Genomic DNA, 21,652 nt, shown 5'->3' with positions numbered 1-21,652 from the left:
GGGTTAGTTCACCCAAAAATGTCTTGATCTTTCTAGCCGTTTAATGGCACTCAGTGGGTGTTACAGTGCATCAGTTCAAAATAAGTGTAATAAAAAGCACCCATCCTTAATAAAAAGTGTCTCACACAGCTCCTGGGGGTGAAATAAGTCCTCCTGTGGTGAATCAATGCATTTTTGTAAGAAAAATAACCATATTCAAAACTTAATAATCACTTTAATCTAGCTTTTTGCCAACAGTTGTACATGGAAGCAGTTCCGGGAGGATGACATATGAGGTTAGCGTTGTGCTTGTGCTGGTGAGTCTCGTGAAAATGAACGTTTGTTAACAGGAGCAAAGGAAGCAAAGTTTCCTTACTTTAGCAAAGGAAAACCAGTCTCCTCTTGGATTGTATCGAAATCCTCCGACACTCTACTTTACATATCCTCGTTTTGTACTTCTAATTAGTGACCGTTGTTTTGTTTTGATCTCTCCCCTGCGCTTCCGCGCTCATCACTTCTGAGCGGCACATCCGCGAAGCTGACCTCCATACGTCATCCACCCGGAACTGCTTCCGTGTACAACAGTGAGCGCAAACTAGATTAAATTGATCATTACGTTTTAAATATAGATATTTTTCATACAAATACGCATCAATTCGCTACAAAATGACTTTGTTCACCCCCTGGAGCTGTGTGAGACACTTTTTATTATGGATGGGCGCTTTTTATTTCACTTCTTTTGGACTGATGCACTGCAACACCCCCTGAGTGTCATTAAACAGCTTGAAAGATCAAAGAATAATTTTAATACAACTATTTAATTAATTTAAGTTGGCGAACGATCTCAGCTTCAGCACGGAAAGTGAGGAACTAACTGATCTCTGTTTCATTACAGTTTGCACATTTTTGTCGCGAACGTTGATGTGCCTTCAAAACACCTGGCAAAATAGTTGTGCGATAACGTGCGTCATCACTACGAAACACCCTTTACGGCATTAGTTCTGGCTTTTGTTCACACAGAGCTCGTTCCGGGACTGAACCCGGCAAAGTTACTAGGTCCCCAACGTGTTTGCCTTCACACAGACGGCGACCCGGCAATGTTCCGGCATTTATCCGGTTCCAACGTGCAGTGTGAAAGGGGCTTTACTTTGATTGTAGGATTTTGTATTTACATCTAGATTGTATTTTATCTCCTTTCAGTCTATAAAGTAAATCTTAAATCAAGTAAATCTTAAATCATTTCGGTAACACTTTAGAATAGGTAACACTTGTTAATTACTGTATTAACTACAACATTTCTCTCAATAAATTATTAATTAGCTTCTTATTAATAGTTAGTAAGGTAGTTGTTAGGTTTAGGTATTGGGTAAGATTAGGGATGTAGAATAAGGTCAAATAGAATAAAGCATTAATATGTTCTTAATTACCACTAATACATGGCTAATATTCTAGTAATATACATGCTAATAAGCAACTAATAGGTGTTACCTATTCTAAAGTGTTACCATCATTTCTAGGCCATCTGTGTTTACCAGGTCAGTCCTGTCTTTGAGATTTCAGATGTTTCATGAAGAAAAAAAACATTTATTCACTTCTTCTAAACATGTTTTATTAATAATTTCAGTTCATTTTGATATTTTTGTAGGGTGAAATGTAAAAAATAACCTGGTGGTTTATCCATCCTTAAAGGGGGGAAAAAATTAATGATCTAATTTGTCATATCGTTTGTTTATTATTTCTTAAATTATCAGTGTTAAATGTTAGCATTGAAAGCAATCCATGCAGAAATCCATTTTGTTGTTATGCTACAGGGAAACCTTAAAATGGGAAATGATATCAGAAAGAGAACCCTTTTAGTACCTCATGGCAGAATCACCTGATCTTGTGATCTTTAGGGGGTTTTTACATGAGATGTTTCTGTGTTCAGCTTGATGCAGTGCAACAGAATGCAGGGACTCTTTTAGCTTGAAACATTGTGTTTAAGGGGTCATCAGATGCTACATGCACTTGTACAAGTAGTTTGAACTGAAATGTGTGCAGTGTGTGTACACAACCACCCTATAATGATAAAAATCCGCCCAGTGTTTTTTCCTCTTTCTCAAAGCGAACCGATCTCAGATGCCTGTCTGTGTGACGTTACACAGACAGGCCCCTCCCACGATAGTTTAATAGACTAGTGTTTCAGCACAGACTGGACTGGTGTCTTACCATAGTCCCGTCCTGAGTTAGCTGTCATCAGTCCGCCATTGTTTCACCACTGGAGCAGATGTAGACAGATATAGTGACTCCTTAGCGATTGAGGTGTTCTGTTGTTAGCAGTCGTCATTTACTCCTGACATCTGAGCCGCTTAAGACATAGTGGATTACGTTTGTGGCTGAAGGGAATGTGCTCCCAGTCTACCTAAATGCATCTATGTTCGCGCTTATCATTTGTGATCCAGCTTCACCAACAGAAGTGAGTATAAGGTTTTATAATGAATCTTTGCAGGTCACCTTTCCTATTAAATGTGCTAATTAGCAAGTTTCACGATGAATGCGGCTAAAGTAAACAGTCTCTCTGAGAGCTGCTCGGAAGAGAGGGGTGGGGTCAGCAGAGCTCATTAACATTTAAAGGAAAATGCTACAAAACGGCTTGCTCTGAAAAGAGCTGTTTTTGACAGGGTAAAAAGGGTGTTGTTTTGCACCTTACCTTAACCTTAATTACACCGGGGCCGTTTGGCGTATAGGTCAACAAGCTTTCTTCAACGGCTTAAATCCATGGTGGTGACTTCAGTCTTGTCCCATGGAATGTTGACTGCTTGCAGATCTTCCATAAAAGTTCTAAACCTGTGTAAACACTAGACAGACAAAACCTGTTGCAACGCGGCGGTGTTGCTTTCAGTGAAGACATGGTTCACTGTTCTGCCGCATTCCCAACAAGGTCCATTGACCAACACAAAATTAATTTGCTGAATGCATAAACTGTATTTTGGCATTTTTGGCATCTGTAAACCTGGCAATGTAAGGGAAATGCTGTGTATGGTGTTTAATGTAATTTGTGAATTACCATAGACTTCTAGTCTAAATAACACAATTTGTAACTATTACTGTTATTACACTTTGTATTATGCTTGCTATAGAGTGTGTGACATCACGTGCACTACTGCCAGTGCCAGTCACAGCCTTAAGCCCCATTCGATAACTATAAAGATAACGATATTAGCATCCACACCAGCGAATGATATCGTCTGTTTATTCTAAGCACATGTGTGTCTGCTACTTTAATTTCTTGAGCTCGTTATAGCAGGATGGATTCAGATTGTCTGTCAATGTTTGTATCATTCATCAGTTGGAAAAAATCGTTCTGAAAATTATTCCAACGTAAAATAATAAAACAAACAAACACAATTTTTTAAATAAATAATAGTAATTCAAATTCTAATTACTCACTCGAGTGTAACTAGTCTGTTAATGGATAACTAGTCTTCCATTATTTTAAGCAAACATTTCCAGGTGAATTAACACGCACTGTTCTCACACACACAGGTAAATCGACTCGCTAGCTTAAGCTTTTTGTTGTTCGACTGTCATCATTGGTATGTGTGGTAACCCGACCTGTGCTGTTTATGTTCTGTATCAACATTTCTCTCTCTTTTCACTTTTGTTTCACTGCTGTTTTTGTAGGGATGTTGATTTAGAAAGGTAAACGAAAAGTGTGCATGAACAGACCTATATTTAATTCATAATTAACTTTCAATTCACCTTTTTCATATAACGTAATGAACTGTGTTTATTAGTGTTTAGTTAGCAAGCAGCAAGTTAGTCCCTTCAGCATAAACCACACTGATGTCTAGATGGAAAACTTGTTCTTGGAAGGTTTTTCTGTTAAATGCCATTATCTGATGTTTCATGGCTCAGGACGTGTAGCAACTGTCAGTTATGATCTGTTGCTTATGGTGTCACAATTATAATTTTTTATGATAGAATAATCCCGTACAGGCTTAATCTGTTTAAACCGATGCCATTGCATTTTTATAGTTATTAGGCTTAGTTTTCTCAATATTTGAGTTGCCGTTATTACTAAATGGTGTCATTTCATGTTCATGAGCATTTCATGTGGGATTCAAATGTGTGTAATTATTGTGAAATTGGGAGTGTCTGTTTGCAGGGTGTAAGATTGTTGTCTGCTTATGTGTATTTAGTAGAAGACTGTGGGAGTGTTTGCAAAACCTCTTTTTGTTTGCAATTTCATTTGGTACTAATTTGGCACATAAATTACACTCTTCACTTTTAAATATTTGTCAGGCTCATTTGAAACTTTAAACTTGTATTGCAAGTAGACCTGAGCTTCAAAAATTGAGAAACAATGAGGTGGCACCAGCTAATACTTTTGTAAAAAGGTAAAGTTAGTGGTACTATATGTTGTATGTCATGTTTTTATATTTACAGAGTGTAATTTTATATTTACACCCGAGGCGAGATGCTGTACCAATCATCACAGGTGAAGAACTTTATGGGTAAACCCCTTATTGTCATGTATGCATGATAGTTAAAGCATAACACACAGTTCTTTCTGCTTTCTGTAAAACCAGACACACAACTTTTTTTTATTATGCAGTACTGTGGTACTGGAAATGTGGTACTTGTAGTAATGCTAGGTTACTTTGATTTGCACACTTTAAAAAAAAATTTATATTGTTTTTGTTGGCAGAGAAAGAGAAGAGAAACTTACAGAAAAAGAAAAACATGCAACAAAAATAACAATATAAGTGGCCATACTTTTTGTGTACTAGATCAGTCGGTTTAACTGTACTGTACATACATCATTATACCCTCACGTAAGCCTTCAAATACATTCATCTGTTCAACATAAAAGAAAGCTTTCTCAATTTGTTTGTTGCAGTCATAGTATATATGTGAGTCTTTCCATTTCTTTGACATCTGTTACTATTTGAAACCACTTGTCTCTTGTAGATGTATCCTCTTTGTACCATTTCCTGGGTCGCAGCCTTACTTCTTTCCCATAATATATCTTTTTCTCATTTTGATCTAATATATTATGCTGAATGTCTCCTAGTGTTATTTACCCCTTTATATAATTCTGATGCTGCCCTATTTGTAACTTCCTTTTATCCCTGTATAATAATCTGAGTGATCTGATTCATTTGAGCATTGTCATTTATCTCTTTCAAGTATCTAAACAGATCTTGGTTTACAAGGCCAAACTTGTCTTTGGAAGTTTGAAAGCTTTCAATATCGCCATCGTTTATAATTGAGCAAATGTAGGAAATTCCTAAATAACCCCATTATTTGGATTGTGTGGCTCTAATTCAAAATCTGAATTTGCATCTCCAAATGAAGTTTGCTTACTGCTGTAAGCCACATTTTCAAAGTTGGTGGCTTACAGTGATAATAGATCTGCCTTTGGAAGTTATATTTTACTTATTAAAGCTTAAACTAGCAACCCTTTGCTTTAACTTTCTGTTTCCTTCTCAAGGAACATGTGACACTGAAGACTGGAGTAATGGTTCTAAAATTCAGTCTTACATTACAGGAATAAATTACACTTTAGAAAATATTAAAATAGAAGAAAAATCAGTTATTTTGTCAGTTTGTATTTTAGTTTTTTAGAATGAGTATAAAGCTCAGTCTTTGCAGCAAAGGCAATCATTATTTAGTCTCTGAGACTCTCTGGTGCTGCCGCACGAGCGCAAGGTCTCTCATTCCCAGCGCGAGCCTCTCTTTCTGCTTCTGCTGTGTTCAGCGAGCGCAGAGAGGAACAGCACTTTCAGTAAAAAAAAAAGATATTCTGTTGCTTCTAACTCTATTTTACAAGCAAGTATAAACGACATCAGTCACAGCACAACCACTGACTTTATCGTATGTGTATTTGATTTCATTAGTGCAGATTAATCTTTGAGAGCTGGTTATGTAGTCTTAATGTACCGCGTTTCAATCATTGTAATATTCCGTTGTCTGACAACAGAAACATTAAAATATAGTAATAAAAACTGTTTTATTGAGAATTAAATTAAATGGCTAAATTAAATTGCAGTATGTGAGCATAGGGAGGCAATACAATACGACGCACTTACGTCATAAATATGCTAATTAGCGCATGGCGTCATATATTTAATGTTCTCATGATTTATTTTTATGAATTAAAATGTTTCAAAACACCCCCCCCCCCCCCTGTTTTTTTCACAAATCGCACCCTGTTTATAAGTACTTATAAACAGCCAATATGCTAGTAAGTAATAAGCAAATAGTTAATAATGTAAATTGTTTTAAAGGACTGTTTCTTAAAACATAGTTTTACTAGCCTGATATTTCAAAGAATCCTTGATGTCCTTTATAGAATCAAGATTTCCATTTCCTGCAGTAGCGAAACACCCCCATAACAAGACTGGTCCAACCTTATGGGCAAACATAAAAAACACCTCTTTTGCACCAGACAAAAGTTTGGACACATCACTCCATAAAACATTCTTCCAGAACTCCACTGGTCTCTCCAAATGTATTTTAACCATTTATGTTCTTCTTGGTTGGTGTTAGTGATATGCCGGTATAAAATTTTCCTATTGCGATTAATTGCTGATGCTTTTATCACGGTATACGGTATTATCATGGTATTGAAATTTAGTTTCAAAAAGGGGTCATAATACAGTATAACAGGTTAAATAACCTATTTAGGTCACACTTTATTTTAAGGTCCAGTTCTCATTATTAATTAACCATTAACTATAACTTTTGCCTCAATTAATTTCTAATTTGCTGCTTATTAATAGTTTATAATGTAGTTGTTAAGTTTAGGGTATTGGGTAGGATTATGGATGTCATGCATTATATGTACTTTATAAGCACTAATAAACAGCCAACATGTTAATAATAGGCATGCTAATAAGCAACTAGTTATTAGTGAGAATTGGACCCTTTACTAAAGTGTTACCGAATTAACTAATGTTAACTAATGAAGCCCTAATGTAAAGTGTGAATTAACAATAAAGAATCAAAACTCTAGGGCATGTTGTAGTCCAGATTAAAATGAAAAAAACATTTTTTTTTAAATAAATAGCCTATTAAGTCTAAATATTTAAGTATTTGGCTGTGATAAACAACACAGCAAATCCTCAAATTTGAATGTCTATTTAAATACATTTGAGAAAGTAGCAGCTGCTTTATTTATGGGGTTTCCAAGGTTTTCCAAGGCAGTTTAGCGCCATCTGCTGTCAGAGAATGAATGTGCTTTCATTCAGGTCTCTCACGTTCACCATGTGCTTCTCATGCGTGTTTGTTTACATCAGAGCACACACACATCTTTCAAGGAGCATACAGCAGTGTTGTGCATTTTGACCAGATGATGGGAATAGTATTCTTAAAATGCATTCCAAATTCTGAATAATTTGTAATATAATTATGGTACACTGTAAAAAGTAATACCTAGATCTAACATATAAAAAGTGAGGCAAGTGGCTGGATGTTTTAAGTTGAGTCAACTTGCAGACTTTAAGTATAATAATCTCTGTAACATTACTTAATTAAAATGCAACAAAATCAAGTTGAGTTAACTAATAAGTGCTAGTATTACTCAGTTTTAGATAAACGTAATTTTCTTGGTACAGGTAACATGTTTATGGGTTGCTACAAGTAACCTGTACTCATTTTAATTAGGTTTTATGAACTTTATGTTCATAGTAAAATTAACCTAATCAAATGTGAATAAACATTTTAATTGAGTCCCGGTTATAACCTCAGAAAAGAAATCTAAATGTCTATATTCTTAACAGTATAGTGATCAACTTTACATAGACTTTTTCAATAACAATTACACATTGAGTTGTAGAAGAAAAAGATGGGAAGACAGATTGAAGACAATTAGATTTATTCAAAGTCAACCAGTATCACTTTTAACATTGCCTACAAAACATACACAATAGGACGCATGGGGTCCAATCCCACAAAGAGCCTCTGATATACAGTTAATTTTCATGACTATGAAAATTGTAGATTCACACTTAAGGCATCAAAACTATGAATTAACACATGTGGAATTATATATGGAATTATATATATAACAAAAAAGAGTTAAGAGTATAACAAAATATATAACAAAAACAAGTTAAGAGTTTCCAAAGGGCTTAATTTTGTACCTAATCTTAAAAATCATATAACTCAAAAATATTACATTATATATTGACAATATCACTTGTGATATGCTATTAAACTGTTAGATGCTATAAAAATTCCTCAGATCTTCATAAAAGCTGACATTTATAAATTGTTATAGTCTCTGGGGGGGTTGAATAATTTTGATCGCATTTGTATAACATGTCCAAAAGCATTTTGATACCGTACTTCTGATATCCCTTTAAAGGCGTAACATACTACTAATTTCTTGCATTTAACACTAAATGATATATTTATCCAAGCTACTCTTTCAGTACATTAAAAAGTAAATGGTGACCCCCATTAAATAGCTTGGGCATTCTGTTAAACCATATCCCTTTTATGGTTTGGAATAACATGAAAGTGAATAAATTATGACAGTATTTTCATGTTTGTGGCCGAAATTTGTTGTAGGTTCATGACATCATCTCAGCAACCTCTGTGAAACGTTTTGTGTGTTGTTCTGCTCAGGCTGGCTGAAGACATTCGATGACTACTACCGAGACCAGACGCAACACATTCTCAACAACATGGTGGTGAAGTTACACGAAGACAGTCGGCGAAAAATGATCTGGTCTGAGATCTCGTATTTTTCAAAATGGTGGGACGGCATCGATGAGCAGAAACAAGATGCTGTCAGGAGGTGAGGTTTTTCTCTGCTGTTAATATCCATTCATCCTCATGCTTCGGTGTAAGCTACGGATTCATTATTTGCAGCGTTAACACACACAGGTCTGGTGTAAGCAAGACTGGGAGATATTGAGGAGATCTCCATTGTGCTTTTGGTCCCATTTTAATTAAGTACTTTATTGCCTAGCTCTCAGGTGATGGTTTATGCGCAAAAATAAAAGAAAAACTAAATTAAATTAAGATATTGGTACAATACACACTGTATATATTTTCTAGTATGTGTTTATTTTCATAACCATTCTCTTCTCTTGAAACTTTCCCAAAAATCTGTTAATGTCTTCCATTTTAAACGATTGTTAATCAATGTTATTTGTTTAAAGATGTCATCAGTACATATTTACATATTGCAAAGTTGACCCTGCCACAAGAGAGGATGGGCTATAAATCCATGTCAAATATACAGAATTGGTCATGTTCACTGTTGAGCTAGCCTTGGGAAAAAACACAAATGCCATGTGGAAATGTAGTAAACATTTCTGCTGTCGGTTTGAATTCCAATTAAAGCATCTTTCAAAACGGCTGAAGCCAAATGAAAAATCCAACGCCAATATTTATTCACTATTGATTTGATGCACAGAAAGAGTTTGAAGCAAACAAGCTCTATTCTTTGTGAACATTCACCCCAACCCTCAGGTTTATTTCCAAGATGGCCTTGGCTGACTCCAAATCAAGATTTTTGGCAGGCATGAGCAGGTTTATTTTATTTTATATCAGGTGAATCTAGGTCTAGCATAATGATTCAATTTCTTTTACTGCCACATACATGGAGGTGTATCTTCAGAATAAATCAAGTTGACTGAGCTCAGGAGTCTGCCTAGTGCGTTATGGAAAATGGGAACTGCAGATAAGTCCATAAATTCCAATCTATGCTGATATATATTATTTAATTTTCAGTATCGGCAATGAGACATTTGAAATTTGTGTTAATCAAAGAGTATGTCAGAATATTTTCAGACTGGTCTAACCTAATTTCATGCTCTTCTAACATTTAACTAGTTACAGGAAGCATTTAGTCTCAGATTTCCCCTTCTAAGAGGGGTAAACATATATTCCATGGTCTAAATTGCTTCTGTAGTGTAAAAAATCAACCAAATATGTCTTAAATGATGGAGAAAAGTTCATAGTAGGGTCAAAGTCATCATAAAATTATCTTTGTAATCATTTTATTTGGCATGTCTCTGTAAAGTTATTACATTTTTGAATTGTTTCAAATAACCTACATTAATAAATCATGCACAATAAGCCCAGGAACATGTGCGAAGAAAGTTGTGTTGCCCTTTAAGAAATTTAAGTTTCAATTATCAGCTTTAATTATTTTTGGTAAAAATTTTCAAGTGAAAATGTGAAGTTCATAATTACTTTTTCTTTGTCTAACTCATTTGTAAAAATTCTATTTTTTGTTTCATGTGATGAAGTCACTTCCTGTTTAGTCACTTCCTGTTAGTTAGTTCTGCATGAAAAACAATGAGACAGACATGGTGTGCTCTCTCTGATAATCCGTCGCATCCACTTAAAAGCATCACAGAGGCAATGCCGTAAGTTCATTAATATAACACTAGATACGTTAAAGAGCCACACAGATGGGAAATCAAAAATTACCTGTATTACAGTGTATGATGTAGCTGTCCATCAGTGTAAACAATGTGCAAAGTAATTAAACCAAAAAGTACACGATTTATAAAGTTATTGGCTTCTAAAGTAAGGAGTCGACTCTGAATCGCTGAAACGAGTCGTTATAGATTTCAAATCTTTTGCCCATCTCTTTGTACGTAACGAGAACACTTTGCATAATAATCTCCGCCTACCGTCTTGGGAGAAACAAAACTCTGACCTGCCCCACCCCCCACACAGACGCTCTGGTTAGTAGTTGGTGTGATAGCATCATGTCGAGGAGACAGTGTGTTTTTAATTGTAAAGGCAAGTTTGTTTTATTTTCACTGCCAAAGAATGAAGAGCAGAAGAACCAATGGCTAAAATTCATTTTTACCACAATACCAGAGCAGTACAACAAATCCCTTTTGTTGTGTTCACAACATTTCACTGATGACTGCTTTTCTAATCTCGGTGAGTTCAAGGCGGGATTTTCAAAGCGTTTGGCCATAAAAGAGGGTTCATTACCAACTTTATTTGGACCAACAAGCATCTCCGAATCACAACCTGTAAGTATGATTATGAAGTTATGTGTTTGTTTTCTCCCGAGCGTCTTTATCAGTATGTCGCGCTAGCACTATATGTTAATGCTAACGCATTGTTTACCGTTTAAGTTGTCAGTTGACCAATCAGAACACGGTATGCTACCGAAAGGTATGGTTTAAGGAAACTGAATCTTTTGAACAGCTTTGCGTGAACCGTTTGGGGATCTCTGAGAATTGAGGTAATTTTAAAATGATATTTTGACAAAATGACAACGTTTTTTAACCTTGCATGGATTTAAACCTGTTGTACAGGACTTATAAACAGTTATAGGAAGCTTAGAATTTTCATCTTACTGGCTCTTTAAAGATCACATATTAGTGATGATTTTGTTAAAAAGACGATGTTTTGATAAGTTACTAAAAATTGTTGTTTACCATTGTGTACAATCTCTCAGCAATGCTATAACCATTGTAATCGCTGCTACAAAGAGAACAGTAGTTTATCTTTATGTTAAAGTCATTTATAATGCTATGTTAGTCAAGACACTGGACACTGAATATTGCTGTATTGTTTTATTACAGTTTTCACCACAAATGTTAATGAGGAAGAGGGACAGTAAATGATCAACCTTACTACGTGTCATTCTGTCTTCATTGGCTACGGTTTAACTTGGTGTTTAGTCAGAGTTTCAACACACTGCACGAGAACACTACAAAAGTGAATAGGGTGGTTTTTGATTTTGCGTTGACTTTAATGAAGGGTCTAATCACAGTGGCCCATTTTCTTGGCCAGCGATTGATTCGAGAATAACAGATCATTTTTCAAAGTAATTTTGAAAGTTTCTGTTCGTTATGTGCTGAGCTAGTGCTCTTGGTTTTGCTACCACTGCTCTTATTACTGGCCTCCAGAGGGCCACTCTATACGATTCGCAGCTGAAATATTCAGCATTACAGAGAAAAGCTGCTGAATAGCAATCAGGCCTGGAGAACTCTACTTCTAATAAGGGATGCCATTACCCAAGGTGTCTCATCTCTGTTCAAGAAAATTATTAGTTTGCAGCTTCAAAACTCAATAAATCTGAAGATTAAAAAAAATAAAATTGTAACCATGTTTAAAGCCGCAAAGTGGAGAAAGTGCTTTGCAGTAAAACCCCTGAAGAAAAGCTGTCGATGATGTTGCAGTGGTGAAATATTTGCAGCTCCACTGTCCTCTTTAAAGCTATGATTATCTTAGTTTAAAGACATCCACATTAACTTTGTTCTTTATATACTTATACTTTCCTGGTTTTACTGTGCATGTTATTGTAAAGTTAAGAAAAAAGTCTTTATAACATTTCATCAAACAATATTAATGTTGCAGATGGGATGACTTCTTCCAAACAGACAAAGCAGTCTGACTCATCCACTCTTGAATAAGTGCTTCTCATCTAGTTTATTTTATGTATTTTTTTTTTTTATTAAAATAAAATTGTAATAAAACAACAATAAACTGATATTACATTAAGAAATAATACTGACAGGCCTAAAGTCAAATCAAGTCAAGTCAGTTTATTTATATAGTGCAAAAACAGATTGTGTCAAAGCAACTGAACAACATTACCTAGGAAAATTAGTGTGTCAGTAGTGAAAAATGACAGTTAAAGGCAGTTCATCATTGACTTCAGTGATGTCATCATCATTCATCTCTGTTCCGTTTAAATAGTATCTTTGCAATCATTTGCAATCAAGCCAATGATATCACTGTAAATGAAGTGTCCCCAACTAAGAAAGTCAGAGGCAGGGAACCAAAACTCCATCGGTGACAGAATGGAGAAAAAAAACCTTGGGAGAAACCAGGCTCAGTTGGGGGGCCAGTTCTCCTCTGACCAGACGAAACCAGCAGTTCAATTCCAGGCTGCAACAAAGTCAGAGTTTTAAACACTATTAACATAAAGGCTGTTTTAGTTTTCCCTAAAAACAAGCTTTAAACAAGCCAAAACAAATTAATTTAAAGGGAAACTGAAAGTAAATTTGGGCTCATAGCCGAACTCTCTCATTCAGTACAAATCCAGATGTTTCCAAATTCACAATGTATTAACTATTATAAGCTAAAGTATTATTTATTACATAAAATAGGCTTTGTACTTCGCGTGTGTTCCAATATCGATGGGGAAAACATCATAATGAGCATAAAAAACTGGTGGTGGACGAGGAGACTCCCTTTCACAATGTAGAGTGCTTTGAGTGCTTGATATCATATCACCAATTAAACTGACAACAGCAGTCTCATGAATCTTGTTTCATTTGCTCAAATAGCATTAAAAAAACATATTTTCTCAGGCTAGACCAGCCATTGCGCATGTGCAGTCCAGATCACACGTCTCCGAACACTGACTGTTTCTATAGCAGCCAGGACTTTTAATGGCAGCTGTGGTTGACACGAGGACTTTACAGACTTTAGCGATTGACTCTTTTATTCAGAAGGCTGGGCTTCATTCAATAGAGCGGCCATATTCAGCGTTGCATTTTTTCCCCCATTCAAAACTGTATGAGTGAGACCTCTTGGGTATTTTATAGTCTTTGTTAACAGCCGACATCCACCCACTCCCCTTCTCATTTATCAGAGTGGGAGATCTTCCTAAAATCTTCCTAAAATCAGGACCAAGGTGGCAGGGCCTGGCCCCCTGAGGCCCCCAATGGCACAGACCCTGCTTGAATTAAAACTAAGGAAAAAATTAATACAACATGGCCATGATTAATCTAAAACCAGAGTATCTGAAACCAGGGAGTGAATTAGTACAACTTGGCCAGGATTTAACTAAAACTTGGGAGGGTGTTAGTACGAAAACTTAACTGCAACCTGCTGAAAATACAAATCTTCTCTACTTTCTCTAAAGCAGTTTTGGGGGTTAACTCAAAAAGTCAAGGGTGTTTAAATTAAAATCATGGCAACACATTACATTCTAATGAATCAATAAAATCAGAAAAAAATCGCCCAGTCATACCAAAAAATAAGACGTGAGTGCAAATTCTTAAGTCATGGCTACAATACCTACATTTGCTATGGCATATCAAAGAAAAGACTCCGTAGAACTACAGTTGTAGCTTCAGTTAAGAAAATAACCCTGCTTTTCTTGATCCAATCAAGTCCCACCTTGCTTTTTTTCTTGTGAAATCTGTAATGTATCTCATAAAAACACATTACAGAAGTACAGTTGCATTGTGAATGCAGTTTCATGTCAACTAAGTAGGGTAAATACGATTCCCCTTTCTTCTCTTTCATTGACTGTCTCTTTCTGTAACGCAGGCTGATAGAGAGCGGTCAGCTCGAGGTGGCTACAGGAGGCTGGGTGATGCCTGACGAAGCCAACTCTCACTATTTTGCCTTGATAGATCAGTTAGTTGAAGGTCACCAGTGGTTGGAGAGAAATTTGGGTATGTAAATCTATTGCATCTCACCCTTTAACTTCCCCTTTTTTATTCATTCAGTTACTTATCTTCACATCAAAACTAACAGTCCTGGAAATAGCAAAAAATATGTCAAGTATGTTTCATAACTACGTAATATATATATAATATACCAGCGTAAAAAAAAAAAGATGAATGAAACTTTGTTTCCAGGCGGACTGATATGGAAGTTATGTAAAGCCAGCCAATTAGATTAGAACTTGCTAGATCGAGGAAGAAGTTTCCAGTTTGAAGCGACTGTGGGCGGTCCTAGGTTATACTGGGTAATAATATCTTGTTTGAGACCCATTTAAATTCTGAATCAGCCTCAACTCAAAATGTGGGTTGTGAAACCAAGAATGTTAAACCTCTTAACTGCAATACTATAAGGAATTTTCGCTCTTCTACATATTTATGCTTCGTATATTGGGTCAAAGACCTCTGGGAGATTTTTCTTTTCAATGTTCATTATTAGTATATTAAAATGTGGAGGAAAGCCCTGGCTCTCATTTCTGCACATCCACTCTACCATCTGCTCTCCTGATATCTCCGCTGTCTGTGGACTGGTTTTCAAATATAGATTGATTGGAGAGACTGATACTACAGTGAGCCTTTCAAACAGCACTCGTTTCACCAATGATGCTAATTCCCAGTGTTACTCTGTGCCGCTGTGTTCAGGTTTGCTCATGAATATAGAAACGTGTCTCTTCGGGGGACATCTATCCTTCAAGATTACTTGTGTTACTCCTGTGTTTCAATCTGATCCATGAGTTCCTCGCTTTACCATCAGAGCTGTTGTAAATGCTCTGCTGAATTTATTAGTGTTTCTTTATCCGCATTAAAAATGTGACCTTGCTTTTTCTAAAAATGTGACTAGGAATGGGTGCTATAGCTAAAGAAATCTATATAGTGACCCGTGCTGGAAAAATAAGTCACAATGAACACATTTTTAAAAAATGATCTATTGTGAGTTTCACATTATCCATTAAAAAATCTTAAAAATGATGTATGATTTGTTGGAATGGCTGAGGTACACTTGTTTAAAGTCAAGTTTTGAAAAAAATCGAGTTAAACTTTTCTGAAGTTTCAAAAACAAACTCGCAACGATAACTTAAAATCTCTGGTAATACCACCAATTTAAATATATGTTCAACTTTTTTTTAATTTCCATTATACCACAATGCACCTCGCGGGGTGTATTGGCCAATCACAGAAGATTCATTCATTTCAGTAATTCAACTTAAATTGTGAAATTCGTGTATTAACTTTGTGTGGGTTTTTGTTAAATGTGAGCCAAAATCATCACAATTAAAAGACCCGAAGACTTAACCTACTTCAGTCTGTTTGCACTGAATTTCACAATTTGAGTTAAATTACTGAGATAAATTAACTTTTCCATGACATTCTAATATATTGACATGCACCTGTGTATTAAGACCTACTAATATAATGTTACACATCTGATGTTTTTCTCCAACAGTTACCAAAATGTTCATTTAAGACATAACCGATTATATTTGTGTGAATATTCGCCAAGACAGAAATACCTTTAATCTGTGATCTGATGGCTTACAGTCAATGCAGTAAAAACAATTAAGTTAAATAGTTAAATCTGTTAAATAATCATTGTATGTTTTACATACTGTTTTTTAATTATTGAACACTGAATAAGAATATTATTGAATCATTAACCGTTTATACGCATCAGTTACATAATACGCATTAAGTAAAAATAATCATCAGCAATATTAATACATATAATTGATATTTTTCTATACTGAAAACTCTTTGAACATTTTTGTTCAATATGTTACGTTTTAACTACATTTAGTGGTGGATGCACTTAAAACTACACCCTTTTAGTAAGTTTAGTATGTAATACTGTGTCATATTCCTCCTCTTTTTTTGTTAGGAGTGAAACCCAAGACTGGCTGGGCTGTGGATCCGTTCGGTCACACTCCTACCCATGCTTACCTGCTCAGACAAGCCGGTCTATCTAACATGCTGATCCAGAGAGTGCACTACTCAGTGAAGAAACACTTTGCCTCTCAGAAGACCCTGGAGTTCTTCTGGAGACAGAACTGGGGTGAGCAACTGATCTTGATGTAGGAAATAGAGGATAAAAAATAGTGGTCGACCGATATGGTTTTTTTGACAGCCGATACCGATATCTTGGAAAGCAGGGTGGCCGAAAGCTGATATAAAGCCTATATATATATATATATATATATTTAATTTTTTATATATATTGATAATTTTTGCTTTTTTTTGTGTTTATTTTTATTAATATTTATGAAATTTTTAATAATTTGACAATGGCTTAAAAATAAATGTGTAAAATAAACATACTTATACTTATATTTTTCACAAATAAATAAATATTTAATAAAAATATAATTTAAAAGCAAGTAAACACTGTAACCAACAGGGCACTCAGTTGTCTGGGAAGTTTGTGTGCATTGGGAATCATATTTTTCAAATAAAGCCAGGGTAAGACTAATTTTACATACAGCACAAAGTGAAAATGAAATGAATATGACAGTGGGCAAATGCATAAAGCACAGCATAATTTTAAATCTAGAGTTTAAAGTTTAAAGCATTCAGTTCACAATTTCGACCGACCGTCACACAGAGAAAAAACACGATCATGCTGGAAAAAAATGCACACTTCATAAGATCTCAAAGCTAGTTTCAACTAAGTTTGCAAGGTTTGGGAAAATAAATGTTCATTAGCTATTCAAAGAAATATTATAAATCATATTAATGCGTACTTGCTTAGTCCTGACGGCAAACGAGAAAGTATTTTCCTAATAATATAAAAGCAATTATTATAATACTTTTTGTATACATTAATTCCTTAGTTTAACCATTCTATTCGATTATTAGACAGACTTCTGTCTGTATTAGACAGCGCTGTTTACAACGACAGTAAACAAGAGGGACAATGTGAGCACTGTATGCTCAGGCGCTGCCGTTCTCATATATCAGCCAAACAGAAAAACTTATTGGCCGATGCCAATATATAAAAACATTTAAAGTATCGGCCGATATATCGGTCGACCACTAATAAAAAAAACAATGTTTTTATTGAAAAAGCTTTTTTTAGAGTTCATTTATTCAGTGCTTTAATGTTTATGATGAATTTCCGTATTATATAACTGGTAAATATGATGCATTTGATTATCATCTTTTAGTTAGTGATTATGCGGATTAAAACCTTGATAGGTGGGGCTGCTCGCTACATTTAGTCTCACGAATTTAGAGACAGAGGTGTAAGTGAGATAAATTCAGTTTTCCATGAAGCATCTGCAGCTGTTGGCCCCGGAGCAGTTGGTAACCGACCTAACAAAGTCTGTGCCTTGTAAAAGCTCACCTCCTGTTCCAGATGCATCTCCATCACTGGAGGTCATTCAGACACACACCTTTAAAGATAACCACACAAACAGGAGCGATAATGATCAACCTCACCAAAAAGTGCTCGAAGCTAAACTGTAGTGTTTATGTTGCTAGAGTTCCTCAGACTCATCAGGAGGTCAGAAACCACACAAGGAAGCGTGGTTAAAATAATGGTACAGTGACTGTTCATCACACCATCCTAGACACTTTCCTTTTCCCTTTCCTTTGGATAAATATTTTTGGTAACATCCTGCATGTAGCTACATGTCAATAGTGTTCAGTCAAAGACCTCATGCCAAATGTTGTATTTTGAAAAAGAAAAAAAAAGCTCTCATTTCTTGAGCTGTTACAAGGAATAAAGCATGCAGAGTGTAAAATGTAGAGACATTTGTGTCACCCTTGAAGGTCGTTGTATTAGAAAAAAAATTTACAAGCAAAAAAAAAAAAATGCACAAAGATATGATATTAATAGACTTTAAATAATAAAACAATATTTATGCTGTTCAGAAAATGCAATTTGGAACTTTTTTGGTTATGAATAGGGTTGTGAATCTTTGGCAAGGCTTCGATTCGATTACGATTCATAGGTTTTCGATTCGATTCAAGAATGATTTTTGCAAATTTAGAACGATTCAATTCGATTCGATTCACAATTAAATTCGATTATAAAGATTTGATTCTGCATTCTTTAAGTGCATTCATGGGATTATTTAAATGCTTATACTAAATTCTTTAAATGCTTAGTCAGGGGGCAAATTACAGTAGCATTTATGGTTAGAGAACCATAGGTAAAAAAAAAAAAAACCTTTTGTCCATTGTTAAATGATAGTTTAATGATGCGACATGGCATACGTAAAAATGTATGTAAGCCAAGTTTTTAAAAAAGAGCTTAAAGAGTATTATGTATAAGCTAACATTTGACACACCAGGGGCGTAGTCATAATTTCAGAAGTGACAGAAATGTCAAATACAATCATTTTATGTATGTAGCCTATATAATAATAATAATAATAATAATAATTATTATTATAATTTTTTTTTACAAGGAATTATCTTCTTTTTTAATTACTTTTAATTAGCTCTAATAAATCAAATACACTGCTGGACAATAATCAATCATTTGTAATCGATATTTTTTTCCTAATGGCAATTTTATGATTGTTTTATATACTAGGCTACATTTAATTAGCAATTATTTAAAATTTCTGCACAGAATAAGGTAGAAAATATACTTTATAGTTTCTGTACTGTAATAAATGTCAATTAGCACTGCATCATTCATAAATTGTTTGTGGGTTTTTTTTAGTTTCATCAGTTCATTCTGCTTTTATTCAGTTTAGCTGCAGATAAAGCCTGGCACGTCTATGAGAGCGAGATCGCTTCTCTTTCAGTGTGAAAACGTCTTCATCTCTATTTAACTTTTCCTCTCCATCAGCGAATGATCCTGAGGGAAAACATGCCAGATGTCTGTTTGCTAATGAAACAAACGCTACTTTCATGCATATTATCAGATAAATCTCGCGCTCTTATTTCAAGGACGTTGTTAATGCTGTGGTTAATTTTAAAAGTTTCCTTCGTATATTCGGTTCATCCGCATTCTTTAAACACATTTATAATTCAATGGAACTGTGCATATGATTTAGACACTTACATTTCTGCTCCGTCCATGCAATAAATACAGCTGTCGACGGCTCCGGTAACTCCGTCGGTAAGATGCAGAGAGCCATTGACAAACTACAGAAAGGTATAACTACTTCACGTTAGCATTACTGGACACGAGTCCTATAGATCACACGTCAGCTGCGTCAGAGACGAACGGAGCGCTAGCGCAATCCTGTGACAGTCTCAGTCGGTAAACAGTGGAGCGCGTGAAGGACAGATAAGAGGCACGATTCACGAACACTCTTCAAGGTCTCCATTAATTTGTGCGTGTAGTAATTTAATGTGTATACATTTTGAAAGCATTGAATCGCTATAGAAATCGGGATTCATTCGATTCTTAGCATTTTTAATCGATTACTGTCCAAGATCGGCAATTCACGATTCAAAAATCATGTTTCAAGATCGATGCATATGAATCGACAGGGTTTGTAATCGATGCATCGAGAAAACGAGTGAATCGTTACACCCCTAGTTATGAAGCATTAACAACGCATTCCGAACAGCATAAATTAATAATTAATTAATGGAGATTAAAATAAAAAAGGAAAAAAACAGAAGGGAGCAGAACTGCAGCCATGTTTTCGAGTTGTTTCAAACCAAAGTGCTCAAAAAACTACTTCAGTGGCCCTTTTCAAAGGATTCTTTGCACCAAATAACCCGTTGCAAAAAACAAAGGATTTAAAGGTTAAAACTCTAATGCCCTTTGGTTTTGTAACTGGTTATTTTTAGTCTTATTATAAGCTTTGTTATTCTAATAAAGGAGATCAAAGAAAGAAAGGTGTGTTACAGAAGCTTACTAATGATTTCTTAAAATGTATTTATAAATTGAAACCACTAAGTTCATTTGTTTAATGCTGCACTACAGCCTAGCCTCTTTCAATTTAATGAATTTTACTTATAGGCTATCTATTAAGTATTAAATTGGAAATGTCTTCAAAAAGTCTAATCATTTTAAAACACTTCTTTCTTTCTTTCTTTCTTTCTTTAATTATGAAAGTAATAATACTATAATATTAATAATAATATTTTGTGCAGAAACCTTTAACTCTCCAAATCTCTCGTTATATAGGGTATAAGGTTTCTCAATTCATAGTTAAGTGCTTATATTTAATGTGATGAAATACACCTGTGGTTACTCTGCATGTGTGAACTTGAGGAGAACTGACCTCACTGAAAACGAGCTTGGTAAAATCATTGTAAAGGTGGCTCAAAAAGTGTAGATCTAGTAGCATTTGTTTGCAGATGCCACATGTTTTGAGATTAGCAGTATAATTGTATGTTGTCATGATAATATTTTTGCTGCTGTATGTTGCTCCATTGGCACTTGTCCTCTAATGATTTAAATGAAAAATAAGAGCTGAGAATGGCAAACAAAAGAGGAGTCAGAGGAAATGTCCTCCTACATCCCATCTATTGTTTTCCATTGTCTGCCTGTTCAGTGTCGTGCATCTGTTTTGGGATATGCTGTTTTTTCCAGACCTAGTGTTTAAAACCCTGGAAAAATGGACTCTTAGCTTAACTTAGATCTCTGACTGTAGCCGGTGCTGAACAAATATGATTACAGTTCATTTGTTCAATGTTCATTCACTGTTCAATTTAATTCCATATATTACCATTTAACAGACAGCCAGACTACTCTGAGCTTCACATCTGGTCCCTTATTTAAAGGAAAATCCTGCATTATTTATTTGCACAGCTTTTATGAAGGTCACTCTGGAGCTCATGCTGTGCTGAATGGATAATTGAATATTTTTATTGCACCTGATTGACCGAAATCTTATTTCACGATAACGATATATATCGTGATATAGTATAGTACAATTAATTCAATCTCTAATCGCGATTACAATTACGGATGCCACAATTACGCAATCTTTCAAAGTGGCAATTAATCGTAAAAGTCCACTTATGTTATACTGCATGCTTAAGATGGGTTTTTATCTTTCTACATTTTATATTAAGGTATTTTCATTATTTTAATTTTAGTTTTAGTATAACACTATAATACCATTCATATTTTAACTTTTTTATCATTTAATGTTATAATCTGATGAATAGTTGACATTTGAGGCTTAACACTATAAAAAAAGGCTAAAAGTTTTTCAGTTAGTGTTTTTATCTTGTTTATTTTCATATAGAAATATGACATTCAGTTGCATCAAACAATGGTATAAACATGTAAATTGTGATAATCGTAAATTAATAATCGCAATTACAAT

At 34.9% G+C, this 21,652-nt stretch overlaps 1 protein-coding gene across 1 annotated transcript in view; it reads left to right on the top strand.

Annotated features, from left to right (window-relative positions):
- The window catches only part of LOC132133752 (alpha-mannosidase 2-like), a 64,278-nt gene that overhangs the window by 8,904 nt on the left and 33,722 nt on the right, over positions 1–21,652 (top strand). Inside the window, exons 4-6 of the mRNA XM_059546696.1 lie at positions 8,596–8,767; positions 14,236–14,363; positions 16,288–16,461. Coding sequence (XP_059402679.1) covers positions 8,596–8,767; positions 14,236–14,363; positions 16,288–16,461 — 474 coding nt within the window. The remainder of the gene's footprint in view (positions 1–8,595; positions 8,768–14,235; positions 14,364–16,287; positions 16,462–21,652) is intronic.

The sequence above is a fragment of the Carassius carassius genome, chromosome 4 (genome assembly GCF_963082965.1).
Source record: "Carassius carassius chromosome 4, fCarCar2.1, whole genome shotgun sequence".
NCBI classification, from domain to species: Eukaryota; Metazoa; Chordata; class Actinopteri; order Cypriniformes; family Cyprinidae; genus Carassius; species Carassius carassius.
The sequence above is the reverse complement of the archived record's forward strand: the minus strand, read 5'-3'. Positions and strand labels throughout refer to the sequence as shown.